We start from the raw sequence: 26,818 nt of genomic DNA on the forward strand, positions 1-26,818 counted from the left end.
CCACTGCAGTCTTTTCATATATGTCTTATGCTAAAGCATGAGAAAAAGGTTACTTGCTAAATTTGTGTGGTAACATATTAAGCACACTTGAAAATTTGAGAGGCTGCATCAGAAATTATTTTTGCATGTTTACTAAATCAAATTATGTCCTGTCTTACAGAGTTCTTGGAAAATTCTAACAGTATTAAGCTTTACTTTTTAATTTCAAAAACAAAAGTGAGGCAAAACCCACACACATTTAGGACAGCAAATAGGGAACTGCCACAGAGAAGTTTATCATTTCATGGCAGCCTGGAAAGCATCACCAAGTTAGACTGGGAGTGCCAAGAGGACTGTTTCCATTGTACAGATACCCAATTTTATAACGGCTTTCTCAATTTTATAGGAATAGCTGGATGAAATAAGGATATCTTTCTTCTTCCTATGCTGGCTGTGCTTAAAACTGTCGTCTTCTAGGTTTTGGAGAAGGAAGTCAAGCTGGCAAGTCTCTCGTGAGCCCTGGTTGTCTTGAATTTCTCCTTCTGTGTCATGTTGCAAGTCTTGCTGAGCAAGAGCTGTGGGTGGCTTTGTAGATATGGGTGGCTCTTGGCTGCATAAGGGAATGCCTTGGACCTTGTGCGTATATAGATATATATGCCGCTTCTCCAGAACAGGGGTGCTTACTGGCTTTGGAAATTAAGACCTTTTTGAGCTGCCCTATATCAAAATTTTTGGGCCCTATTTGATCCAAGTTTATTATGTGTTTACTGGAATGGACTTTCATCGCTCCATCATGGCAGGATCAAGGCAGGGAGATGCGTGAATCACTGGCTTTCCTGTTTCTTCTGCTACCTGATCCATCTTGTACTCAAACTGGGGCGACCTGTGTGTAGTAGTTTTGGGGAAATTCCTATTTCTGAGCACAGTAGGAACATGTTTTAGCATGCAGGAGATACCACAGCATGGTGGCGTACATCACTAGTGTTGCCACATGAAGCATGCCCACCTCCTTGCACATTAAATAATTTGACATGAAACATTGAAATAAGGCCACGTTATAACTTGACTATTTTCCTCTGTTACCAATGACTAAGACAGGGCCTCCCAAAAATATCTGGGCCTCCAGGGGTAGGAGGCAGACCTTGTGACTCCACAGCTTGCTGTGTATGTTGCTTTTCATGCAGCAGCTGTTAAAGGAGCTTTGTGCCTTGTCTCCACTGCAGACCTTAGGAAGTAGGATCAGGAAATGGAAGCGCTGAATAGATGAATTCGTGGAAGAAATCCTGGTACCTTTTTAGCTGCTGTTCAATGGTACAAAAACTTGATTTTAAAGCCTTCTGGGCAGGGTCCTTTCCTTATGGGGGATACAAGAGAAAAAACTGAAGTTCTGACTGAGTAGGGGAAACTTTAAAAAGTGATGTATGAGTTTAGAGATGTAGCTTCTCTCTTACATTGACTGCCGAAGGGCTGGAGCTTGTCAGAAGCCCTAGCTGCTTGACAAATCTTCCTTGCCATAAGCTGATATTACAACAGTAATGTGCATTGGGGTGAATATGTGAAGCAACAGCCTCTTTTGTAGGAGGAAGAAGTGGGACTGTGAGGGTTGGTATGATTAGATCGTCTCCGTGTTGGGAGATAGGGCTAGGTCTAGCGTTTGTAGCACTTTATTATCTGGCTGAAGGAACTGATCTGTCTGAAACTTTTTTTTAAGGTTTTGGTTTTAGCTGGAGCAACTTCCCCCACACTGATGTGCAGTTGAGGTTACTTGAGCACTGATGCTGGGCTGGAGGCATGGTGATGGATGGGAGGTAAAGTCCAAGGCAGACAGAATCTGTCATTGAACCGCACCTCCCTTAACTATCGTTAGGCTTGTAAACACGTGGGAAGAGAAGGAATTAATGAGAGCGCAAAACCATCAAAGACAAAGTTGGCATAGGAACAAAAAGCGTAAGCTGGACATAATTTGCTGAGATAAAGGAAAGTTGCAGTCCCTGTGATAACAGTGACTGTGTGACAGACAGGAACGCAGTATGTGATGTGACACACCGCTTGCTGTCTCGCTTCATGTCGGAGACTCGCACCGAGTTAGCCCAAGGTCTGCAACGCTTCCTTTACTGCCTCAGCATCTTACCAGCCCCTGGAGCTATTCAGATAACTAAGATGACAGAGTGAATTTTGGGAGGATCTCCTGCAGCTTTCTTTGGTGAGCCCTCCCTGGTCTGGGCTGACATAGCGACTTAACCTAAAATGAATCAAATTTCTGAGTCTTGGTTTCTTGGACCCCAAACTCTCTACTTAAAGCAGCAGCCCACTTCTGCAGCATTGGAGGGCAAAAAGCAGGAGCAACTGTACCTAGTAAGTGTATCGTGGATCCTCTGAAAGGTGTCTTATGTTTTAACTAAAATAAAGGAGATTAATTTCCCATGTAGCCCTTATTGAGGTTTCTGTTTGCTTATGCCAGGAGACTGGATGCAGTTGTCTCTCCCAAGAGGTCTTTTCACCGTGCCGAGTGTGATTTTTGCCTGGATATTAAGGGTAGGGCACAGAGGAAACAAGTACTTGATGTACTTGTGTGGCTCATCTTGTCGGAAGCTGACAAGCCTTTCCAGTAGGCTTTGTCTACACACCCCTCTTTGCAAAGCCACAGTCTGTCAGTCACTTCTGCCTTTCAAAGCCTTGCTTCACGCTGCTTGAAAGAACCAAAAAGAACTTCTAAAAATTCCTGATAACACTGGATTATTCATCTAACTTTCTCCAGATGTTAAAATGACAGTTAAAAAGCCCTTAAATATTCCTGCCTAGCCCCCATGAAGTTGGGGCTTTAAAAATGCCTCTACTGTTTATGAACTCGGAGTAAATCATGAGTTGCCTTGTGCTGCTGGCATTTAGCTCCTGCGTTGAGGCCCTGATCTTTCACCACAGCCCAGCAGCCGGCAGAACAGCTCAGAGAAGAGGGTAGAAGCAGTCGCTGTGCCTCCCTCATCCTGAGGAATAAAGCATGTTGCTGGGCTGGTCCCCTGCTGTAATGTATAGCAGCCTGGCTGCTGCCACTGGTCCCGGCTGCCAGTGGCCGCAAGAGCCTGCTGAGAGGGCTGTGGATGAGCAGGGATGAAGCAAGCTGTGGACTTGGCCCTCTCTTCCCCCTGCTTATGCCTGCCTCAGCAGGGAGGCTGGAGAGAGGAGCGTGGAAGCTGCTGTGCCAGCTCTCTGCTATTGGAAGACCTTCAAGCTTTGGGGGATGTTCCCAAGTCCGGTTCTGCAGAGTTAAGTACAGCACTGTAACAGACGGTAATTGCATCTCGCCCAAGAGTTTGAGACTTAGGCTCAACCCATCAAAATGTTAGTACACACAGCTTTTCTGAGCAGGAACAGGGAGCATGCTAATGTACAGCACTTCTAATACAGTTGTCTTGAATGGCTTCTCCTGTGTTGTACTGAAGGTGCTGACATTTGAGGGTGTAAAAATACTACTCTGCTTGCATGCTCCAAGTCTGGTTTCCGTTTTGCAGCTCTGTTTCAAATGGTAAAGCTCTTGCGTATAGCCAACTTTTTATATTCTGGATTATAAGGCAAAAGGAAGAGGTGGCATAGGTAACAGCATATCATTGAAGGGAGAGTAATATTCGATAGGAGAGAGAGAATAGTGCTGATTTGGTGTATAATGTCACAAATTGCTTCATATTTAACTGTACGTAGAGATACTGTCCTGGAAGTATTTTGCAAGTTATTCAGAACAACGTCAACTCCAGCAATTGGTTGCATTCAGTATAAATATTGAATTATTCATTACCATTAACAGAAAATAGTAATTCTTGTATCTTGCACCTTCTCTATTTTAAATGAAACTTGGCAGGACCAACCACTCCTTCCTCATGCCAAATTATGCACTGTAGAGTTCAGTCCATGAAAATTTATTGTTACAGTTAATGTAAATTGCATCTAATGGGCAGATGACTCACGGCTGTGCTGACAGCCAGCATTGCATCCTAAAGGCACATACGAGCAGGTTGGAAGCAGAGGCATAATAAATAGGGCTTATCTCCATTTCCCCCTTCATGTGACAGTTTTCTTCTCAGTGCGAGGCTACAGATGTCCTGGGATGCCACTCTTTGCTCAGGTCACTTGTATCATGGTTGCAATGGCCTTAACAAATTGTCCTAGCTATTGCTCCCAATGTAGACTTTTGAACACAAGCCAAGTGAATCCTTTTCAATTTCCAAACAATATTAAGAGCTTGTTTAAAAAGCAATAACTTAACATGCTTCATTGCTTTTCTTGCAAACACCAGTTCTTTTAAGTCTGTAATATGAAGTTTTATTGCATATGCCAGGATTGCAGAGTTGCAGCTGGTTATTGATAACGCTGCTCTCCGTTATGGACCAGCAAGTCTTGCTTTTTCCTTTAGTGTTGTCACTGCAACAACAACTACTATGTGGCGGTGCCAAGGATTGAGGGCTGTGGGTGAGGGCAGATCTGATCGTTTAGCAGGATTTTAAGGACTCGTGTAGGATTTTTATAGTGGGAACAAGCCATTAGGATACAGTTCCTGTAGTTCCCCCCCACCCCATTGAAAAATTAATTGTGGGGTGTGTGGGAACACTGCACTCAAAACTGGGGAGCATCATCTCAGTGCCTTCCTGTTCTCCTGTAGTTGGATGCTTGGTTGTAATTTTGTTGGACCAGCGATCAGTTTTGGTTATATGGTATCTAATGCATATGGCCCAGCCCTAACCTGGAGGCATTAACGTGATGTAACTGGTACATTAGCGCTTGGCCCACTGGGAAGCTAAACCAGTTTGGAATGCAGATGAGGAGGGATTTCTGCCCTGCTGTGAAACCTTTCAAGGCTGATGTGGAGAATCCAGCTTTGCACTTCAGCGAGTCCAAACCACTCTTCCCACTCTGGTTGTGAAGTATGAGGTAAATAAAAACATAATTGTTATTTTGCGGAAGGGCTCTTGGAGGCTTTAGAAGGGAGGAAGGTGACAGGCTACGGAACAGGAATGTCCAGAACTATGGTAGTATTTGTTAAGCTACTGACAAGAAAGTTTACTTCCGCCTTCTGTAACTTCATTTAAAGTGTGATATAATTACTATTTACACTACAGCCTAAAGCTGCTTCCTGTTTCCAGTATAGTAATTATGCCAGAGGCACACCATTTATTCCAAGTGTATCAGCCCAGGATATGGTCATTACCACATTAATAGGAAGTACCTTCAAATTGTTATACTTGGCAATAACTATATCCTGGAGTAACAAACTTCTCACCATTCAGCTTGCGAGTTTATAAGCATCTCCTGATGAGAATAAACAGGAAAGCTCTGTTCCTCTCTCCCCCACCCCATTGCTTTAAATGCAATTAATTAATCTTAAAGATGGTTTTAAAGGAGGACCTAATTTGAAGATACTACCAGTGACACCAGTATATGCTAAAGAAAGGGATCTGTGTTCACCCAGTGTTACTGCTGCTCGATGTTCACCCGGTGCCGTTGCAGTGGGTGACGCAATGCCAATACACTGGGTGAGGAATGGGAAAGCTGGAAGTTGCCTCTATGGTACAGTAACTCCGAAACGGGAGTCAATGTCCCCAAACAGCTTGCTGCCAATCCCTCTTGCTGCTCTGGGGTGGAGTATACCACGTTGGGGTGAGTAATGGCCTCTTCAGAGGGTTGGTCACTGGGAGGAAATGCCACATCAAGTGGTGATTTAATTCTGCAGCTTGACTTGGATATTTGGCAGTGGCTGTTGTTGGCCTTCTGGATTTCTTATTGTAGCAACGATTTGCTTTAATTTCTTGAACCAGCTTGAAACACCATATTTACTGACTTTTGTTTCCAACGAGAAAATATGTAAATTTTAATTAATCCAAGCTGAAGTTAAAAAGAAAACAAGTCTCTGCATTGGAGGGGGTTAAGGGACTGGAGTCCTTTGGCTCTTTTTTCCTATGGGATTCAATCTGAGTGCTTCTTTCACTGCTTTTTGCACTCCAAGCCTGTCCAGCTTGCTCTGTTATGGTAGGATGGTATGGTGGTATTGAATGTGTGCTGCTTTCTGGCTGCTGTTGCTACATCACTGAAACCTGCCTGAGTTTTTTTGGACTCTGAAGTGCACAGTGGTTGAGACTTCATCTTTAGTTCTGCTTGAAAACTTCCCTGGCACTTCCCTCATTGCTGAGTGTGGTCTGCTTCGGGGGCTCGGTGAGCTGCACACGCCGTTGTGCCGGCAGGGAAGGTTTGGAAAGGCTGTACAATACCGCACGGCCCAGCTTACTGGGGAAACGCTCCAGCATCCTGGGGTGCCTCGGAGTACAGATGGAAGAGGAAATTACTGTTACTTGCGTCCATCGTCAGTAAGAGGAACAATAACTTCAACAGGCAACCTCGGCGCATGCTATTCCTTTGCCCATAACCTGGAACTGGCAGGCAGCTTTGAAAGAGCCTCATGCGTCCTGGCTGCCGCAGGAGAACCGACTGTCTGGGTAAACATTTCCAGTACTATTGGAGAGCTTCCTGAACACCCTCTGTTCCCTCTGAATTAGTGCTGGTGCGAGGGGCATTCCTGGAGATGGCTGCGCCTGTGCCAAGCACATTTTGTGCCATGTGAGCCAGCTCCTTACCTAGGAAGCAGCAGATGTGGGTGCTGTGCCCTCATGGCTCCACATGCTCATGGGGTTGGACCCCAAAGGCATCTTCTACCTAAATATTGGCAGGGACCTTTTCCATTCCCTCACTGTTACGGACCATGAACGCTTTGTGGGAGTGCAGGGGTTAGGTTTGTATCTCTCATGGTGATTAACTCTACAACTCCGATCGTATCGGATTTGGCCAATGGATGCTAAGGGGTGGGGGGAGTGTAGCTACATGCTTAATTTTGTATTTAATCCCTTCAGGTCCCTCTGTCTGCTTAAGAGTCTCCATCCACTGCAGTGCTGATGCTTCTTGTCTGCAATGGCTTCAGCTGTTAATTGCAGAAAGAAAACAGAATAATGCTCCTTGGAGGGAAAGCTGACTCACCTCTAAATGCATGTTCATATATTTGGCCAATGTAAAATGAGCGGGACTGGAGCTGACTGGCAGCGATTGTTTTACGTTTGTCTACTTATTCCAGCATCACTGTCACAGCTTCTTACTGGTTTGAATCCCATTCTGCTATTAAGTCAGCTTCTCAAGGCCATCTCACCATACAACTTCAGTGTTTCCATATAGATCTGTCCAAGTGTTCTTGATCGTTAAAGCAAATGAGTATTTTCCTGTACCTGCTCTTACGCTTGTGCTTCAAACAGTGATTAGGTTCCAAGATGGTCGCTGCTAGCAAGAGGTGTACGTTTGGCGGGACTTGAAATACTTGTTTGAAGGCTAAAGGCTGCTGTCAGCTGCGGCTTGCTGTTAAAGTAATCTTTAGTGGGACTGTCTTACGGACAGTCTCTGTTCCCTTTTGTTCTGCTGTATGCTGGGAGAAAGCCTTGCCATGCCAATGTCCTAGACTGGGTATTGGGAAGAAGCTAACAAATGCTAATGCTGGAGAGGATGTGTTTAAAATTATCCTGGCCTGGAACTGGCAGTGGCCCAGGCTCTTCTTCATAAGAGCAAAGCCAGGAAGGAGGAGATTTCCAGGGCCCGACCGGAGCTCTTTGGCCAGGCCATCACGCCAGTTCTGTTCTCATGATGCACGAGGGAGGAGAGAAAAAAATAGCTTTTGACTTTTTTGTGTGTGAAAGGACTTGGAATATTTGCGGAAGGCAGTGGAGGGAGAATCTGCCTGTGTTTTTTTGGTTGTGTGGGGTTTTTTTCCTTTTTTCTTCCATGCAGGTGGTTGCCATTAAGGTGAGGTGTGGTGTGAATTGTCTATTCACTGGCATCCATTCCCCAGGCAGTTGCTTTGCTTGCAGCCTTTCTTGAGGCAGCACCTGCACGTGCTCTGGGTTTGCATGGTTTCCTAGCCAGTGCAAGCTTAGCAGCCATGCTGATGAATATGGGTGTCAACTATAAAGGTGCTTCTCTTGGCTTTGTGTGGGGAGCAGTCTGTGAAAATAAGCTGTAAAACTTCTAAGCATGTTTGGAGTGAAAGTATCGTTCCTCTCGAGGATGGAGAAGTGCTGCTGTTAACCTAACAAACCAGAGCTTTTTTGGGGTAGAAAGGGGATAGTACAAAAACTTTCATAGCTCATGCTGGATGTTCTTGGGTGTTCACTGGCTTTGGTCGAAAAAAAAATCAGGGAGACTTTTTCACTAAAGTTGAGACTTCACAGGACAGTTGAGTGGCCCCGCTTTCCCATTCTCACCGTCTCTGTTGTACCAGCTCTGCTCACCTGACTCTTGGTAATGTGGTTCAGCTCATTAAGCCATGAGCAAACAACGTTTTTCTTCTGTCTAGATTTTCACCAGTGTATGGGGCTAAACTGACTTCCTGTGGAAGCATGTGAACTCCTCCAGGGCTGGAGAGCAGAGCGACTTGGGGCTGGGGAAGAATAGGAGGCATTCAGTGGTAGTGAGACTAGATCAACTCACAGAATCGTATAGGTTGGAAAAGACCTTTAAGATTGAGTCCAACCGTAAACCTAACACTGCCAAGCCCACCACTACACCGTGTCCCTAAGCACCTCATCCAAACGTCTTTTAAATACTTCCAGGGATGGTGACTCAACCACTTCCCTGGGCAGCCTGTTCCAATGCTTGAGAACCCTTTTGCTGAAGAAATTTTTCCTAATATCCAATCTAAACCTCCCCTGGCACAACTTGAGGCCGTTCCTTCTCATCTCTTGGTCTCCCCTGCAAAAGGGTACCTGAGTATCAGACCAGTGCTAGGTTCTATTTTCACGTTTTTAGCTAACCTAAGAAACTGGGACAAACCACTTTCCTTGTATTTTTGAGGGTACCTTCTGATAAGTTTTTCAATTTTTTTTTTCCCGTGCATTAGTACTTAAAATGCTACTAGCTGTAAATCATACAAATGCCACTTAGTGTCTGTCTACTGAAGTTACAGTTGGTGTTAAGTCCCTACTGTTTCTGCATGATTGGAAGCAGGAGGTGCTAATGCAAGAAACAAAATATAAGAAATAATAACCTTTTAATATATTTTTGTTGGTTGAAGGAAAGATTTAATGACTTCCACTTATTGTTGCTTTATCTTTCTGCAGGGATGTGAAAGCAGGAAATATTCTTCTTGGAGAAGATGGCTCAGTGCAAATTGCAGGTAACTTTCCTGGTAGCTTTGAATAAAGTTTAGGTGTAACTGTGTATCCAAAGAGATGGTTTAATGATCAAGAAGAAACCTACATTAAAATGTTAGCTTCAAGAAGGCCCACAGTTCTTAAAACAAACAAAACAAAACCACCAACACCAAAAAACCCAACAATAAACAAACCACAAAATGAAACAAAAAAACCCAACCCAGAGTTTATGACATCTTGTTATCTTAAAATACCATTCTTTGGAATAATGACAATCACCATGAATAAATCCTTTGACTGTTAAGTCCTCAGAATCAACAGATTAGATAAAATTCTTGGCATAAGCTCAGCAGATTTTTAAAACGGCGAGTTCATAGACTTGGAGGTGGACTGCACAGACCTCACTGATATATCATCGATATGTAAGGTGGCTTTCAAAAGGACTGTGGCGAACAATGGATAGATTCATGAGAAGGAAACCGGTATGTCTGATGGTAAAAGTCACTTGCAACTTTGCCTTAACCAAAGATCTGCCGGTCAAACTGCTCATGTGGATGCTCCCTAGTCCACTTCAGTCAAATCGGGTGGCAGAATGCATGTTTCACTCGCTGCCCTAACCCAGCCCACACTGGGGTGAACTGAAAGTCTTGGAAGCAGTCGTGCAAGCTGAGGGACAGGGTAGGGAAGAGTGTTAAGACAGTTGCTTTAGCTAAATACAGATGTGCCTGGAGGAGATCTCTGTTGTAGTCACTGCTGTCACAAGCTGCATCAACACAGCTATGTTGGAAACAGTCTTGGTGTGGATGGATCATATGTCTGTGGAAAAGGGTGTTGTGTGGTTTGGTGTGGGTTTTTTTTTTTGGGGGGGGGGGGTTGTTTGTTTGTTGGTTTTTTTGGGGGGGCCCCAATACTACTCTTCTGTTCTTTTATTTCATACGTGTTCCTACAGACTTCACTCTTCTTTCCAGAACTCAAGAATTATTATCATTATTATTATTATTACTGTAGACTATTAAGTAAGACAAGGTTTTTGGAGACTACATTTAGAACCTGTGAGACTTGTTTTTCCTCTTCTTCCCAGTGTGCTGTTTTCTGATCCTGAATACGATTCCTCTCCGAGTGTCCTTTCCCTCAGGACTGTGCTCTTCCCATGAATCTTGTGGTGCCTTTCCAGTCCTTGTGCCACCTCTAGTTGGAGGGCAGAGCTCGCATCTGGTCCTGCCATCTTAGCAAACATCCTTGTACTTGTTTAACTCTTTCAGTCCCATATTTAATTGGAAAGAGCCATATCAGTTTGTGATAAGGTCTCTTTTTTAGTGCCTTGTCTTGCTGGTGGAAGCACAGCAGTGGGTCAAGCCAGTGTGCTGGGGGTTAAGGGACAGGGCTTCGCAGCTGTGTAGCAATGACTGTTGTGTCAGGCAGAAGTTCATGTTGCATTGTGTAGCGCTGAGAGGTATGGACTCCTTTGGTATATCTATGCCTGGATTTGCATCTTGGAATGAAAGATGTAGATTTTCCACCAAGAGGCAGAATGCATTGTAATGCACAGGTGTTTATAGGTAGCTCTTTTCTCTCTGCAGAAGGCAATAAGCCCTTTTACAGGACATAACACCTAAAAGACAGGATTTCTGTTTAAAACCTGAAGTTGCTTTGTTTCCCTTTTAAGTCTCCCAGTGCTCTTAATGCCTGCTGTTATATTTCTAATGAGGTGTAAATAATTCATCCCGCGTGGCAGCTGGTGGAAGGTAGGGAGTGGCTTCTAAAATGCTCAAAGGAGCAAACTTTATACAGTGACATCCTACAGTTTTTTCCGTAATGGGGCCAAGATGTAACATTTTGGATTTGTAATTTTACAGAGCTTTAGATTATGTTCTGGGAGAGGCCACAAATAGCTGTTGCGTTAGAGCAATGCACTGTTATTCCAAGTGTTACTGCCAGCCTAGCAGAAAGCTAGAAAGCTGCTTGTGTTGCTCTTCCACAAAGGGTGACAGGGCTTGGCTTTTCTTTTTATTAAGGCTCATTGGTAATAGGTACCTGTTCATGTATTATTTTTTTCTGCTGAATAATTTTTAGTTGCTAAGTAGTTTTAAGGTTGACCGGTCTTACCGTACAAATTTCAGAGGATTTATTTTGTCTGTGATTTGTACATGCTCTCCTGGACTGAACTGTCTGCTAGTGGTTTATATGTGCAACATTTAAACGATAAAATCCATCTCTCTGCATATCCTGCAAAAGCAGCATTGCGAGGTGTGCAAAGCTTCGTCTTTACAAATTCTTTCTTTGAACATGCAAAAGGACTAACGCTGTAACCTTTCATGAGAGTCAGCAGAGCGACTAAACTCAACCAAGGTCAGCAAGTTCACCACAGTGGCAGGAAGCACTTTCATTTCTGCGAAGGCAGCTGATGACTTGAAAGAAACAAAAATAAATGAATGACTGAATACTAGAGAAGAGCCTGACCTGGTCATAACATGAGATTTTGTTTCTGTGGGAATTTCTGACACTTAAGCTTCATTTCCTCCTGATCCAGGATGAAATAGCAAAATTTCTCGTGAATTTTTTGAGGTGGAAAAAATGCTGGAAGCAAACCAGTTCCAATAAAGTGAGTTTTATTTCTGCAAGATCAAAGCACTTGCCTTTGACAATAATATTAATGCATATTAAGAATAATTCTGTTGATCGTTGAGTGCTTCAGTTATCAGCTGGATTACATCACTGTGTTCCCATGAAACAAACGTGTTTAAGTTTCACTGGAAAGTTATACCACAAGGGGAAAAAAAAAAAAATCAATCGGCTGTGGAGTGAAGCCTGAAGGTTAGAGTGAATGGGGCACCTCCATTGAAGGAGCTGGTTTGGTGTACATCAAAAATGCAAATAAAGTAGCAGGAAAGAAAGACACCAATTCTTTTATAATGACTCGTTTCCCTTTTGCCATCCCTCTATCAAAATTGCCTGTGAACAGTTGTTAACAAGGTCTTATTCAATGTTTGGCCTTTGCAACTTCGTGTTCCTGTGTGTTTCCTACTGCTTGACACAATACATGTTTCTTTTCTCAGAAGAAATTTAAATCTTAAATGTAAATGTAAGGAATGTAAATCTCAAACTGAAAGTCCTTTGAGGAAAAAAACCAAAGCTGCTTTCAAGGTTTAGAAAAAAATGCTCGACCCTGTCGTGGAGGGAACCCCACTGCTGGGCTATACCTCTACAACATGGCTGTGAATTTCATTACTTGGGAAACTTTTACTGTATAGAATTCATGGCAGGAATTTTGCTGCAGAATTATACAGTTCTAACCAGTGAAAACTAAAGCCTCTTTTGTTAATTTGGGCTGTGCAATTCTAAGGCTGAACAGAAAAAGCAACTTGATGAAGGTGCATCCGAGGTTTTTCTGTTTGTAACTCCGTATCGGTGGCTGTGTACGGACATCAAAGCCACTGTGAAAGCACTGGGAGCCTGAGGCAGGAGCAGGTAAAACGACGGAGGAGAAATCTGTGAGCTCAGGAGCATTTGCTGGAAGTAGGAATTCTAAAAATTCCTCTAATGACCTGCACAAACGCCTAGCTTCAAACTCCTCCCCAGGTCCTGGGACTTGGTATTTTTACTCATGGCTCTGTCTGGTTTTAACTATGTAGCTCCTTTTGCTTTCAAAGTGTGCATCCACTGAACCAAGGCATAAGATTGCTTTGAACAGGTCCAGCTGACCAGTGAGACCTAAACTGAGGCTGTTTGCTTCTATCTTAACATTTTTATTCACACACACCCCCCCAAGGGCACTGGCTTGGGCTTGTGGCTTGGCACCAAGTTTTTGGAGCCTGTTACAATTCAAAGAGTATCGCTTTCTCAGTTTGAAGTGTTTTCCTGCACACTGAATTAATCTATCTTTTGGAGAGATACCATTGTTCTAGGCCGTGCTGACGGTGGTTGCAATGTAAATTGAGATAGCCACGTTCTTTTGTGTTCCAGCCTCTCCATGGCAATTATTGTATTTTTTTTTTTTTTTTAATCAGAGCATAAAACCTCTTTGCCCTGGCGTTTACTGGCTCCCTGGAGTCTAAAAGCTGCACGGGTAAAAACACTCTTTGTCAACATAAACTGTGTTGGCACCAATATTGCTGCATAAACCGGGAGATGACTTCTCTCAGTAAGCAAGGCTTAATATTCTTCAGTTTATTTAACTGTGCAGGCCCTATAAATTATTGTGAAATGAAGCAAGAGTCTTGATAGACTGAGAGGGGATGGGAGAGGTTGAGGGGCTGTTGAGGGAAACTCAGGGTGCATGAGACTTGCTCGGTACAAACCATGCTCCAACCATGGCATGGTATTAGCATCCTACTGAGACTGGGTGCAGACTAAATATTTTTTTTCCCCTGGTTTTATCCACTGGGATGTTAAATAATGCTGTTACCCACCCCTCTGTGACTGAATGCGAAGAAGCGTGGGTCTGCTGAAGGCTGAAAGGCGCATGTCCCTCCACGTGTGGGATTTTTCTGTTCTAGTGACAATAACACGCTATCTTGAGGTTTTAAAACCAGTTGGGATTATTATTAACGCATACTCCAAGAGGTGCTCAGTGTGCCTGCCGTGTCCCGGGCAGGCTGTGTTGCCAAGTGGCTGAAGTAGATTGAGATTTCATGAAGTCGTTCAGGACTTGCTAATTGATACTGGGCAAATTGCCTAACCCCTCTCGCTTTATCTATTTATAAAATGGGGATAGTTAAGGCCAGGCAAAACTTGTGTAACTGAATTTGTGTAACTTTCCACAAATCCATGCCAGCTTGTCACCAGTTCGCTGTGTTCCTGACTGCTCTTAATTCATTGTACTAAAATAGCGCTCTGCATAAACATCGAGCTATGATGCAGGCAGCATCATTCCCCCAGGAAACTCTAACTTTGGGAGATTAAATTGCTTTAACGAGGGGCAAGGTGCAAATCTAACTCGGGGAGAGGAGTGCTGATTGCACGGCTGACTCGAGCAGCCGGTGCTGCATCAACGGACACCTCTGAGCCTCTTCTCCCCCTTGAAAAAGGGCAAAACCATTTTTCTCTGTGATTAGTGGAGAGTTGTGGTGCCTTTCCTGCAGCAGCATGATGTGAAGTAACTTATTCTTTGTCTCAATTGTAATAGCTGCGTTTCCTGAAGAGATGTTGCACTATTTGGTTGTTGAAACAGCTTGTGAACTTCTCCAAGGGCGGTGGCTTCTCCCAGCCTGGGCTTCGTTATCCTTAAGTTACTTTGTGCAGTATTAACTTATCTTTATTAACATGCTGTTGGGGCTCGGTTTCAAATGTGATCTTTATGTTTACTCGGCAAAGGGATTTCATACATCTTTTATGTGCCTTGACGTTATTGCAAAAAGGCTAAACTTGTGATGCATATAAAAATAAAGCTGCTGTTCTGTATGTGAATTGGTTAGAAATATATGTGATTGTAGAGATCTACCTTTCCAAATGAGAATTTGGGAGAACAAGTGTGTATTTATGGATCCAATACCACTGTATAACCATATAGTCTTTAAAGGAAAGAAGGTTTTGATTCTTGTTCTTCACTGATCTTTTGTCTCTCTGGTGTCTTACCAACCCTCTGCGTTCTCAGCACAAAACTGCTATTTACCACTGCCTTCCTCCTTTTCTTGCCAGGCTTTATTCATCTTCAGTGCTCTAAAAGCTGTAAGGTTTGCAGAAAAATGCTAAGTACAACTGCAGATATTTTTTGATGGTGAACAACTGAACAAGAAGGAAGGTGACCAGTGAAAAAAAAACCAGCATAGTGCTGTCTTCTGAAATACTTTTATTTTTGCTTAAGGAGGGATAATACCTCGGCTACCCAAGTTTAAAACAGCTCCGAGTGGTTTGAAGTCAAGATTGGTTTATTCTGTTGTTTTGCCCCCACTCAAGTCAGGAACTGCTGTTTTAGGGTCTGATCCAAACCCACCAAACTCTGTAGGAGCCTTTCTGATGTCAGTAGGTTTTGGTCCTGGCTCCTGATTAGTACACAGTCTTTCCCTTGTGGTAGCTACCAACAGGAGCAGATACTTGGGCTTTTTAGGTCTAAGGTAATGCTACAATATGAGATGGCCAAGGAGAGATGATTTTTAATGGCTGACTGCTGGATTGGGAACAAACATCTAACTTATGATACTGTAGAAATCTGTCTTCCTGACGTACACAGCAGCAATGATGCCCGTTGTGATGTGGTCCTGCCACAGCATTCTTGCGTTGGCAAGTTGTTTAGACTGGGTCTTTTTTTTTTTTTTTCTGTAGTGCAGAATAGTAAGAGGAGATTTTCCTTTCAGCTCTTACATTTCCTCAGTGGCCAGAATAGTTTTCAAGTTTGACAACTTGGGATACCTTAATAGCAGGAATTGTTGCCTAATACCACGCTTTCTCAAACACTAGCCCGCAAGTGCGTTGCCACTGTAGAGTGTTTTGTAGGGTATGTGGTTTGCAGCACATGATGTTTCTACTGAAAAAGATAAAATTGGCCATATTTTCTGCAGAGCCTGCATCGGCAGAATTGTCACTTCCATTCTGGATTGGTTTTTCTGTGATATGAGAGTCTGGAGAGAGAGATTCTTTTTTTTTTTTTAAAAAAGTCTTTGGTTTGTATCATTGAAACAGGTCCAGCAGATGAATCTTTTCTACGTTGCTTCAGAAGAATGATAAAAAAAAAGATCTTACCACTTGCATCCAGATGTCCTGGAGACTATTATTTGCTAGCAGGCTGCTGGAAGTCTATAATTTCTAGGCTCCTTTAGGATATTTGACAGTCGTTGGATTCCCAGCAGTGGTGGTTACTGGTATTGCAAGCCAGGCCCAACATTTCCAATTCCTCCCTGTTTCTGGTGATGCAGTCCTTTCCAGTTATCACCGTAGTGAGCCAATATAAAGTACAAGCTGCCAAAGAAGAGTACAAACGTAAACACTTCTGAGCTATCGTACCTCTTGAATTTCATGACTTCCCCATTTTCTAGAGTTAAGTTTATTTGCAATAACCTTGTTCTGTTTTAGCCTTTCTGAGGGTAGTTAACAGTGGCAGAGAGAATGAGATGCAGATCGTACCAACCGCTCAGAAATAAGAATTGAACCCTAACTTGTGGTTAGGATTTTATTTTATTGCTTTACAGATATTTCTTGAGAGCAGGCACATTCTTATCTTAATAGCTGGGACTAGGATAAAGTTAGTAAGATGGCATTTGAGAAGACTGTTTCAAAGTAATTCCTTACAGCAGAGTAGCACAGGTTGGTTGTGCCTGTTTTAGCCCACTGGAAATGAGGGGAAATTGATTGGGAAAACATTGAATAAATCAACCATGTAACAGAATACAACTTAATTCCGTTTAAGCTTTCTGCTGACCTCAGATGGCAGACGTAGGGGCACAATTTCCCACTGGAATTTATTAAACCCACGTTTGATGTGAAATGTGGTGAATGCTGTGTGCTCTGTGTAAAGGACTTGTGTTTTTACTGCTGGAATGATTTTGCTTTGAATGGCATTTCCTTTACCCTCAAAATGACTGCATGGAAACTTGAGGTAATAAATACACAAGTTCAAATACAGCACATCACAATCATATGCTGATGGCACTTGGACAAGTTTCTATTGGTATTATTTTATTTAAAAGAACTTCTAATTGTTCTTGTGTTTAGAACAATAGATCTTGCGAGACTTCCCGTAATGAGGGGTAAAGTGCAAGTAATTTTACTCTGAACTTTTTAGGAAGCTCATTCAGTTTTCTGAGAAAAGCAGGGATGGTGGATACACATGGGAGATCTCAAAGCAAAATCACTGTTACAAAAAGTGGGTTTCCAGAAAAAACAGATTGCAGTGCTGACGGGGATAGTGATCCACCTAGACATGCTAAAACTTCAAGGTTAGCAGGAAGTCAAGATGTCTCCGGTAACAGGGAAAAGAATAGGATAGTGCATCTGGAAGAAGCTGAAGCCTAATGACAGGCATTTTCTGGTGCTTGTTTTAGCCCTGTGATTTCTATGCAACTTTCTTTAATGTCAACTTTTGGTTATCCATGTCTAGTATTTTAGTGAGCACTAAGTTCCTGTCCTTGGAAGCCTCTAACCTAAGTGAGCTGGAAGCCTTCAGCACGTTGTTCTTCTGAGTGATAATTTCAGTGGTGTTTCTCAAATATTGAAAGACTGGTGAGAAGGGTCATTGCACTGCTGGCATGACGCAGAGGAAGCTTGGGACCATCTTCATGTGGATGCCATTGCTTGCAAATTGTACAGAGGGATCTTTTGTTGCAGTGGATTCCTCAGGATAACATCCTTAAGCCATGGAGTAACTTTGTGGCTCCTCTGGGTAAAAATCCTCTACATTTACAGTTAACTGTGTCAGGCAGCTGAGTTTCAAGAGTTTTCAACCGAGTTGTGGTCAATAATGTGGTGTTTTTATGTGAAATAGCCCTTGAATTTTAGAGACTTATTCTCAAAGCCCGTCATCAGTTTCAAAAATGGCATTCAAGATTTTGATTGCTTGTACTGTGTTTAAAAAAAGGGGGAGCAGTAGGTAAAATGGAGTTACGGAGAATGACCCATTGCAGGTCTGTAATTCTGCAATACATAAGCAGTGTAGTTCAGAGCAAATTGGGAAGAAATTCTTCTACAGTTTTGTGTTTATAGCTTCCCTGTCACCTGATTTATTTTATTTGGTCTTTTTTCTCTGAGGAATGTCTACCGTCCTCTCTTGAATGACTTGGCTTGGTTGCCAAATCTTTTGTAATGCTCGTCTCTGAACAAACATACCGTATCTCATTGCTATTCCTGCTGCTGTTCACAGATCCTGTTTTCCATGTCATTCTTAATTGCATAAAACATCTGTGTTACCTTTGAAAGCATAGTTTTCATGTAAAAGAATGATTTACTTTAAGTAATAAAATTACCAGTGAGTGCATGGGGTATCCTTGAGCATCCTTCAGCTTGCAAAAAATGCTTTGAGTGGGGGTAACGCTGTGCAGAGCGCAAATACCTGTCTGCAAGGCTTCCTCTGGGATGGCTGGGCTAGTTAGTGGCACATGCTGCTCGATTCAGTAACGCTGCTGTATCATCGGGAACCGGTCCAAGTTCCTGTTAAAGCACTGAGCATCTCGGCGATGGAAGATTACCAAGCAAAGCATATTCTGGTAATAAACCATCCAGAATAAGGGGCTGATAACTCCAGTCTGCAGGATGCAGTTAGGACAGTGAAATGTTATAAAGTCTAGTAACTTTTTGTGTACCCGACTTTATTGCTGCAAATATTAACAGGATGCTAATGGCAGTTCAGTTATTACTTGTTATGTATGTATACAAATGTAAATGAAGCACTGGCTGTCAGAGGCAGGTTTGTACAGTAGCAGGTCTGCTGGGGGAGCGCGGGTGTGCTGTAATGTGACCAGTGGGCTGTAATGGAAAGTGGAATTTTCCTCTCTGCCAGCCAGCGCTGAAAGCTCTGCTGTCCCTGGTAATTGAATGGTGCACTACAGGCCGTTCATGTACCAGCACTCTTAGCTAACTGTTGGTCATTCTTTGTTCATTAGGAAACTCCTCATGCGTAACTGTACTTAATAGATGGCTGGGAATATGAGGAGACGGGGGGGACAACCCTTCAGTTTGCTCAGGATGTGTTCTTAATAAAATCTGCTTTTGTTTTCTTTTTAGACTTTGGCGTTAGCGCGTTTCTGGCCACTGGTGGTGACATTACCAGAAATAAAGTCAGGAAAACTTTTGTGGGCACACCTTGCTGGATGGCACCAGAAGTTATGGAACAGGTGAATTGTTTTTCCTAGTATTCTCTTAGCTGATCTGCACCTGGAATTCCCTGTTGTCAGCAATGGCCTTATTTACTTCAAACTAATGTGATAATTTGGCATCCTGTAAGGCTTTGTTAAAACCACAGGATTGTCTTTGATTTGCCTATTGTAGCCAGGCTTGTACTGGGGGGTATTAACTGTTCAGTGGGTTTTTGCCCTGTTGCTTCTCTTCAGGCTCCTACCTAAGGTAAGGATGAGACAGCTCAGCTGTTGCATAAAGAAGATTAACCTGCCCATCCCTCTTCCCCAAATGTGAGGGAGAATATAGTTTCACACGTGGTAAATGTGCACATATACAGCTTGGTAAAGTGCTCTTCTGCATTTGCAAATGCAAGAATTTGGGGTAGCTAATTGCAATGTGTTAGAGAGTGGAGTCATTGCAGTAAAATAACATGTAGTTGACTTTATTCAGCTGCTTAGTTTCTCTTGGCTTGTGAGTGTCCAGACTGTAATTACTGAGGAATGCTTGCCTCTCCACCTTCGTCCTCTGCTCTTTTGGCTAGCTAAAAGATGCCATACTTCTTCCCATTGGGTGGAGATAGGTCACTTTTTGTCCTCCACTACTTCTAGACTAAACTATAGAAGCTTTGCCTGTGTCACTACTGATGAAGGCCACCTGAAAACTTTGTTCAATGTAAAATATCGTTGCCTGTTTCTGAGCAAGATCCACAAAGAAAATTATGCCACAGTCCTGACAGGGCATTTGCAGTAGCTGTCTCTTGCATTGATGTTCAGTGCCATAAGCATTCTGAAAATTGTCCCTCATCCCCTTAAAAACAGATAGGTGCACCAAGCAGAAATACAAGTGACTAGAAATATTTTTCTGTTTTTCCTTTTTTCCTTCCAAAAAAATCTTTGAAACAAAAATATTTTGGGAAAACATTGTTTTATTAACGCTAACCCATCTGGTTACTTTTTTCCTTGCTGTTCACAATAAAATATTTTGAAGTTTAGGAGGAACTTGAATAAGACCCCCCCAGATATATATATCTCTAAAATAAAATGCAGCTAAAACAGTGTTAGAACTTTAATGCATGCTTTCCTGTATCTAAAACTTGAGGAATTGAGAGAATTTTGGAGTAGCTTAAATATACTATTGATGAAAGGGTTTTTCAATGTTTGGCCTTTTCAGTGGCTCCCCGTGGTGGCATCGAGGGGCTGGTGTGTTACACTTCTGCAACCTCCTCAGAGTACAAGTCTAACACCGTAGAGTACAAGACACGCTCCCCAAGTCAGGAGCCGTCTTTGCAAACCTGCTTCTGAACTGCTTCAGTGTCACATATTTCTGGATTTTTTTGTCATGTTGATTTAAAAATAAATAAAAATAGAGTATTCAGTGTTTCCAAAACCAGATCAGAGTTGTCCCTTGCTTTTCTGTACTTTGTGTCCTGTCCTGGTGCACAGGGCATAGCAGGCTGGCCAGGACCTAACGGTGCTGCTCCAGGCTCATTGCGGTTAGGGTGGCTGCAATCCACAGGACAACAGGGAAAAAAAAGATCTTAAGGAGGGTGCTAAAAAGGGGAAATGAAGGTTTTAGTGACAAAGGGGGGGGTTCTTAATGCAACAGATGTGTTTCCCAAAGGAGGCAGATTTTCTAGGGAGTCCAGTACTCCCATGAAGGCTGTGCACATCTAACTTGTTGCAAATATTAGACAATAAGGAGGTATTTTGGATGCTGATGTGAAATCCTTCAGTGTCCATTTATATCATCTTGCTGTCTTCCAGCAGGTGTCACTCTGAGCCACTATATCCAACCCGGGAAAAAGGACGAAGGGGTTGCTGTAGGTTAGCCTTTGATATGTAGAAATTATCGACCCAATTCCATCTGGTTTACTTCAGCCTCATTAAGTTCCTTTAGCATGTTAATACATGATAGCCTGGCATTGTCTTTTAATGTATGGTCACTTGACAGACTTACGGCAAAAAAAGTCCATGAGAAAAATAAATGTTGATGTAAACTAACTGCGGAGTGGTGGCTAATATGTATTGGACAGATGTCAAGATGCACTGCTCTAGGCAGTTTTGAACTTTGTAGCTTTCATTTGCAAGCAGGATTATATGATGTAATTAAAAAACCCAAAACACTAAAGAGTTAAAATCTCAGAGGGGAATGGGGAGTTGTACAGTGTTTAGATGTGCTGCAAGACTAACTGAAAGATAAAGCTAAAAAATGTCCCAAAGTTATTCTCAAAACCTAAAAATAGTGGTGGTGGTGGGGGAACCAAACCCTTACAGCATATTTCTTCCTGCACTGTGTTCTTTTAAATTATACTAGGTATCTGTGCTTGTTTAGTTAAATGACTTGAAATCTATTCATAATCATGGTGTCCATAAACTGCGGCACTTCAGGAAGCCTTTCAAACCTTTAAGGCTCATGAAAATGATGCCTACAGAGTTGATGAAATTAGTACAAGGCATAAACTCCTGTTGCTATAATAAATTTCAGTTCAACTATGGTATTATATGAAAAATAGTGCAAGAGGGTTTTTTTGTTTGTTTGCCAAAATTCAAGATCATCTTAAAAGTAGTTTGGGGAACATTTTTGGCTTCATCACAATGAGTGTCTTTCTCAAGCTTGTTACGTTAGCTGAACACAATATCCCTATTAGCTTTGCTTCAATATTCATTTTCCATAGTCTAGTGAGAAGAAACACAAACCATTCTAAGCAGCCAAAATGCTCTGATTTTTGTAGCTGCTCTTGAAGTTAGTACATAATGTCTCTCCCCTGCAGCGGAGAGAGCAAGTGCCAAAATATTACCTAATGATAATGAGGAAGTAACTGCTTTGGCATATGAAATATTTTTTCCTGTGCATGAGGGGAAGTAAATGCTATAAATTTTCCTGAACAAGTCTGTGTTTAATGTCAAGTGCAGAAGCTACTATTAATTAGTGGAGGGAAATATTAGTCTGCAGACAGGAATGAGGGGCTTTTTACCGAGGTGGTGTGTCCTGAAGTTTCAGGATCAAGCATGTTTGCAGTCAGGTTGATTAAGCGGTTGACTAAAAGTGTAGCGAGGCATATGTCCCAAGGGAATAGCAGTCCATCTATTAACTATGAGAGTTTCATTATACTGTTTAATGACTCTCTGTGTTTTTGTGGGGAAGTCAGAGCCTGGGTTAACCCAGTGCCCCTTTATGTTCTACACATGGAGAGGTTTATGGCACAGCAGTCCTAGTTGCACAGTCCACAAACATAATTTTCATCAGACTATGACTTCTAAAACACCTACTCAAAGGTATAAGGAGCTGGGAGGGAGAGGGGGGAGAAAGTGTTCTTTCTGTCTCTTTAATACTATAATGCTGGTCTTTCCAAATTTGAGGGGAAAGGAAGGAAAGGGCGAAAGGATGTGTAATAGGCTAAAGAAAGGGATTGTAGTTTAGGATAGCAAGACGCACATGCTAATGTCCTCTAATATTTTTCAGGTCAGAGGATACGATTTCAAGGCCGACATCTGGAGCTTTGGGATCACTGCTATTGAACTGGCTACAGGGGCAGCTCCTTACCATAAATACCCTCCAATGAAGGTGAGCAGGTCTCCAGATACTTGTGCAAGATAAAGGATCAGTGTGTTCTGTGGGTGTTTCCAAGAATTTGGCCAGCATGCTTCGTTGAAGAGTTTGTCCTCTCAACTTGCACTTGTGGATCACAATGTTCTTGGATTTATCTGAAGTCACTTTTTAAAAATATGCCACTTAATCAGCATTGTCTGAAACTGTGTGCAGTTCTTATTTAGATCCTGAGTCTCGCCAGGGTCACCATTCTTGAGGAAAGTGCTGTGTGTTTTAATCCTGGAGCCTCTGAAGGCAGAGGATGTTTTTAGGGACATAACTAATGATTCAGAAAATGTTATCTGGCATCCAGTGACACTGGGATGGTGAGCTATTCCTTCTCCTGCACTGATAATCCTTCTTGATACCTCTCAGAAGTCCTGTTACCAGTTATCCAAAAGAACATCTTATTTTGTTTAATGCCAACACAGTCTGTCAATCACTGAACCAGGGTAGGGCATTTCTGGAAAGTACCACATCAGTATGAAATAGCGTGGTATTGGCAATATGAATATTTTATTGAAGTTGAGGTGGGGGAAGCATTCTTGTTTAAACACTGACACTTCAAAAATCTTTTTTTAAGTGTCTTGAACTTTGGATTGCCATATAGTTTGGCTTACTTTCCCTATTTTCTGACTCTTGAACCAGCAGCTGCTTCCAACGTCCTTTTCTTTCAGGGAGTCTACATCTTAAAGTTAACAGAGTTGACCCCATCAGTTGAGGTCTAAAGCATCCTGTCCTTCTACTGAGCTGTGATATCCTCTTCCTTAGCCCCTTTGAGATCTGATGGTGCCCTGGCTCAAGCATGAAACTTTTAGTCCCTTCTGTATTTTCCACCCTGTTCTACTCCTGGGATGCATACTCCCTCGAATCGAACAGGAGGGGGTGGAGAGCTCTTTCTAACCTTTATGGTTAGATTACTTACCTGGGATATGACGCCTATGGGTGCCAAGTCCCTCAATTGTAGGCATACCATGGAGCAAGCTTTCCTTTTCTGAGTCTTTTAACTGCTGGAGTGCTATGCAAGGTGGGTGTCGCCTCTTTAGGACCTGGGTGCATCTCCACCTCTCAATTACAATAGCACTTGGGAATCCAATAGCTCCTAACTCAATAGAAAAGGGACATCTGTGTATCACTTTAAATGCCAGGACTTTGCACTGGTTTAACTCTCGTAGAACAGTATTTTAAGACTTGTCATCTCTGTGCAGGGACTGTTGAGTAGCTGAGTGGTTTAGAAATGCCATTAAATTTCGTACCGTATCGGTGATCGTGGCAGAGCAGCAAGGAGTTCAGGGAGATGTGTTGCTGATTTAGCTGTTGCTGTTTTCATTGATGCTTCCTTCTGTGCTGTAAATATTGGTAGCATTTTGCAGTAGCTTCTGCAAGAAGCTGTACTTCTGTTTATTGTGTTTTGAATGCATTGGTTGTAGCTTTGAATACAAAGATCGCCTATTTAGTATTGTGTGTTGTCATATGGTAGATAGAATTATGAGTATCCGATTCTATTAGGTATGGGTTCCAGTCATGCAGCCTGCAAGAAGACTTCTGTGTTTTATTTATTGAATGTAATTGTATTTCACTGCAGATTAATTTTGTTATGTGATAAAATGACCCATGCATTAAGTGACCCTCCAAGGAGAGGGGAAAAAAGCAGGGAATTCTGTCATGGTCTGTACAATTTCAGCGAGATTGATGAGCTGTTGCTGCCCTAAGCAATATAGCTGTTGAAAGCTATTTAAATGTGCTATGTGCTGCTTCCTTTTCTAAAAATAGATATTCATCTGTATGTAGGTGACAAGTGAAAATGGAAATGAGTAATTTTCTTTCTTTCCTTCAGAATAAGTGATGTGAAGGAAATAATCAGTTTGGCTTAATGGATGCTTGTGTGAGAAATGTCTTCACCTGCTGTCGCATTGGTACATGGAAGTGAACCCTTGTATTTTTTTATGTTGCCCTTCTGCTTTTACATTAATTTCTAGCTAAGAAATACCTGCAGGGAGGTTTAAACAGAACCTTTGAACCAAATGCCTTGCACAACTGCTCATCTCAAATGAGGAAGGGCTGGTAGAAGTTCTGCTATGCTTACACCTTTAATCACACCAAACAGGCCTGAAAGCACGTCCCAACCTTGTGTTTGGCCCGCAGACTGCACCGTGGGCCAGGAGATGTGATGGAAAACAGTAGCATAAATTGGGTATAAATTAGCCTGGCTTCCCAAGGAAAGGAGGTGGAGGTAACTCTCTAGATCCTGTTGTATGAGTCTTGAACCTCTCAGCTGACAGTCAGAATTTGCAGAGGTGTAAAGGTTTTGAAAATAATTGTTTCTACAAAGTTAGTGAATGTGGGAAGCAGGGGGAAGAGGAGAGACCCTATAATTGCCTTGAGGAAAAGGTAGGTGAGTTTTTGCTGTCTGGTGAATGCAAGGACACAGTCTAAATTGTAAGAAACTTCACTCTGACCTCAGGCTACCCTCAGAGAGCCACTGTAATGAAACAGTCCTTGTTGACTCAGGTGCTTGATGAAAATTCTTGTCTAAAATACAGTGTTCCCAAGATCTGTCTCTAACAAAGGCCAAGAAAAATCTCATTGCCAATAGATGTAATTCTTTCAGGTTTTAATGCTGACGCTACAAAATGATCCTCCATCTTTGGAAACTGGTGTGCAAGATAAGGAGATGCTAAAGAAGTATGGGAAATCATTTAGGAAGATGATTTCATCGTGCCTACAAAAAGACCCTGAGAAAAGGTAAGAACAGGTAACACCAAAATAAAAAAGCAAACAAACAGAAAACCAAAACAAACAACAACACACACCACCACCACCACCCCCCGAACCCCTAAACCAAACCGACAAAACTCATTGTATTCCATATTTTTTTTAAAGCTGGTACGCTTTCTGCCCCTCCAGGCCTTTCAGTCACAGGGAACACAGGAATCTTGCTGTGTGGCAGCAAATTCTCTTGGCTGTCCTTATTTTTAAGGATAAATGTCTGGCATTGTGCCTGGCTAGGGCACACATCTTCCATTCGGGTTAATGAGAGTGCATCCCAGTCCACTGCATGTGTAGTGCCATTCTCCCTTGCCACCTCCAGCACGTGACTGCAGTTTCTGTTTTGTTCCCAGTCAAAACTGCTCTGTGTTTATAAATCAGAAATTATATGTTGGGCAATACGTGTTTACTTGTGAAGCTTCATAAATAAACTTTTAAAAATTTGCCAGTGCAAAGAAGGCTTTCAGTGTAGTTTTGACTTGCTTAATTATAAGTAATATTTGGTTGGGGGGGGGAGAATTGGAAAAAACAGTGGCAAATTTTACCAACATGTTTTCATCAATACAGATTGCTTAAGTGACCTGATGACACTTTCAGTCTTCCTTGTAACAGTAGCTTGACTACTCAGTGATGTTAGAAATACACCAAGGGGGTGGTGCATATGTTGTCGTTCCCAGGATAGCATTGTATCATTATGGTATGGCATCGTTCAAAGCTGCACGAGGGTCCGGCTGTCTATGGCACTGTTTAAAACCCACACCCTGTCACATACAAGTACTCAGACGTGTTTTTGTGGAGGACAGTCATAGCGTTTGCCAGTCTCAGTGAAGGTGTTCAAAGGAGTGTTCGTCCTGCGTTTAAAAATAGTGTTCCTTAAAATGCAAAGCTAAAGAAACAAGCATTCCCACAGATCAGTTTTTATACCTCTTAAGTTTTGGGGGTTTTTTTTCCCCCTCAGTAAGCAAACTAATTCTGGAAGGGGAAAAGTCCCTTCATAAAATGCTAATAATGAAGACATTTTTCAGTTCCCTCTTGTGATGGATCTAGGAACAAAGGCTTCTCACGCGTTGTGAGATGGGATCTCTCTTCTAACAAGCTTTACACTTGAAATGCTTAATGAATCCAGTGGAGTGCTTGATAAATGCTGATAGCAGGGTTTTTTTCCCAGCATGATGTTTTTTCTCCTTTCTAAAGCATATCCTGTCCCTGCAGGTTAGAATGTGTGCTGATCAGAATTAAACATAATCACTTTGAATCGTGGCATGCCACTTCTCTCTTCTCAAGCACCACTAACAGCCACTGTCATCATCCTGACTATGGGAGCAGGAGGTTGGCCCATAAAGAGCAGCTAGCAGAATCATATATGCTTATGCATATTGTATGGGTTCTCAAAGAGGAAAATTTGGTGCAATTGCTTTTTAATTATTTTTGAGGCTCCCTTGCTATAAGGTGGATGATTTTCTGTTAGTCTGAGGTGAAATAAACCTTGTAATGAATGGCCTTTGCAAGTCACTAATTAAACACTGTTACTATTTAAGCACAGTTTG

General features: G+C 42.4%; 1 protein-coding gene across 1 annotated transcript in view; it reads left to right on the plus strand.

The window, feature by feature from the left end:
* The window catches only part of OXSR1 (oxidative stress responsive kinase 1), a 94,401-nt gene that overhangs the window by 49,449 nt on the left and 18,134 nt on the right, over nucleotides 1-26,818 (plus strand). Inside the window, exons 5-8 of the mRNA XM_075492313.1 lie at nucleotides 9,117-9,172; nucleotides 18,801-18,910; nucleotides 22,377-22,478; nucleotides 25,114-25,247. Of these exons, the coding sequence (XP_075348428.1) occupies nucleotides 9,117-9,172; nucleotides 18,801-18,910; nucleotides 22,377-22,478; nucleotides 25,114-25,247 (402 nt within the window). The remainder of the gene's footprint in view (nucleotides 1-9,116; nucleotides 9,173-18,800; nucleotides 18,911-22,376; nucleotides 22,479-25,113; nucleotides 25,248-26,818) is intronic.

Source organism: Mycteria americana, chromosome 2, assembly GCF_035582795.1.
Source record: "Mycteria americana isolate JAX WOST 10 ecotype Jacksonville Zoo and Gardens chromosome 2, USCA_MyAme_1.0, whole genome shotgun sequence".
In the NCBI taxonomy this organism is placed as follows: Eukaryota; Metazoa; Chordata; class Aves; order Ciconiiformes; family Ciconiidae; genus Mycteria; species Mycteria americana.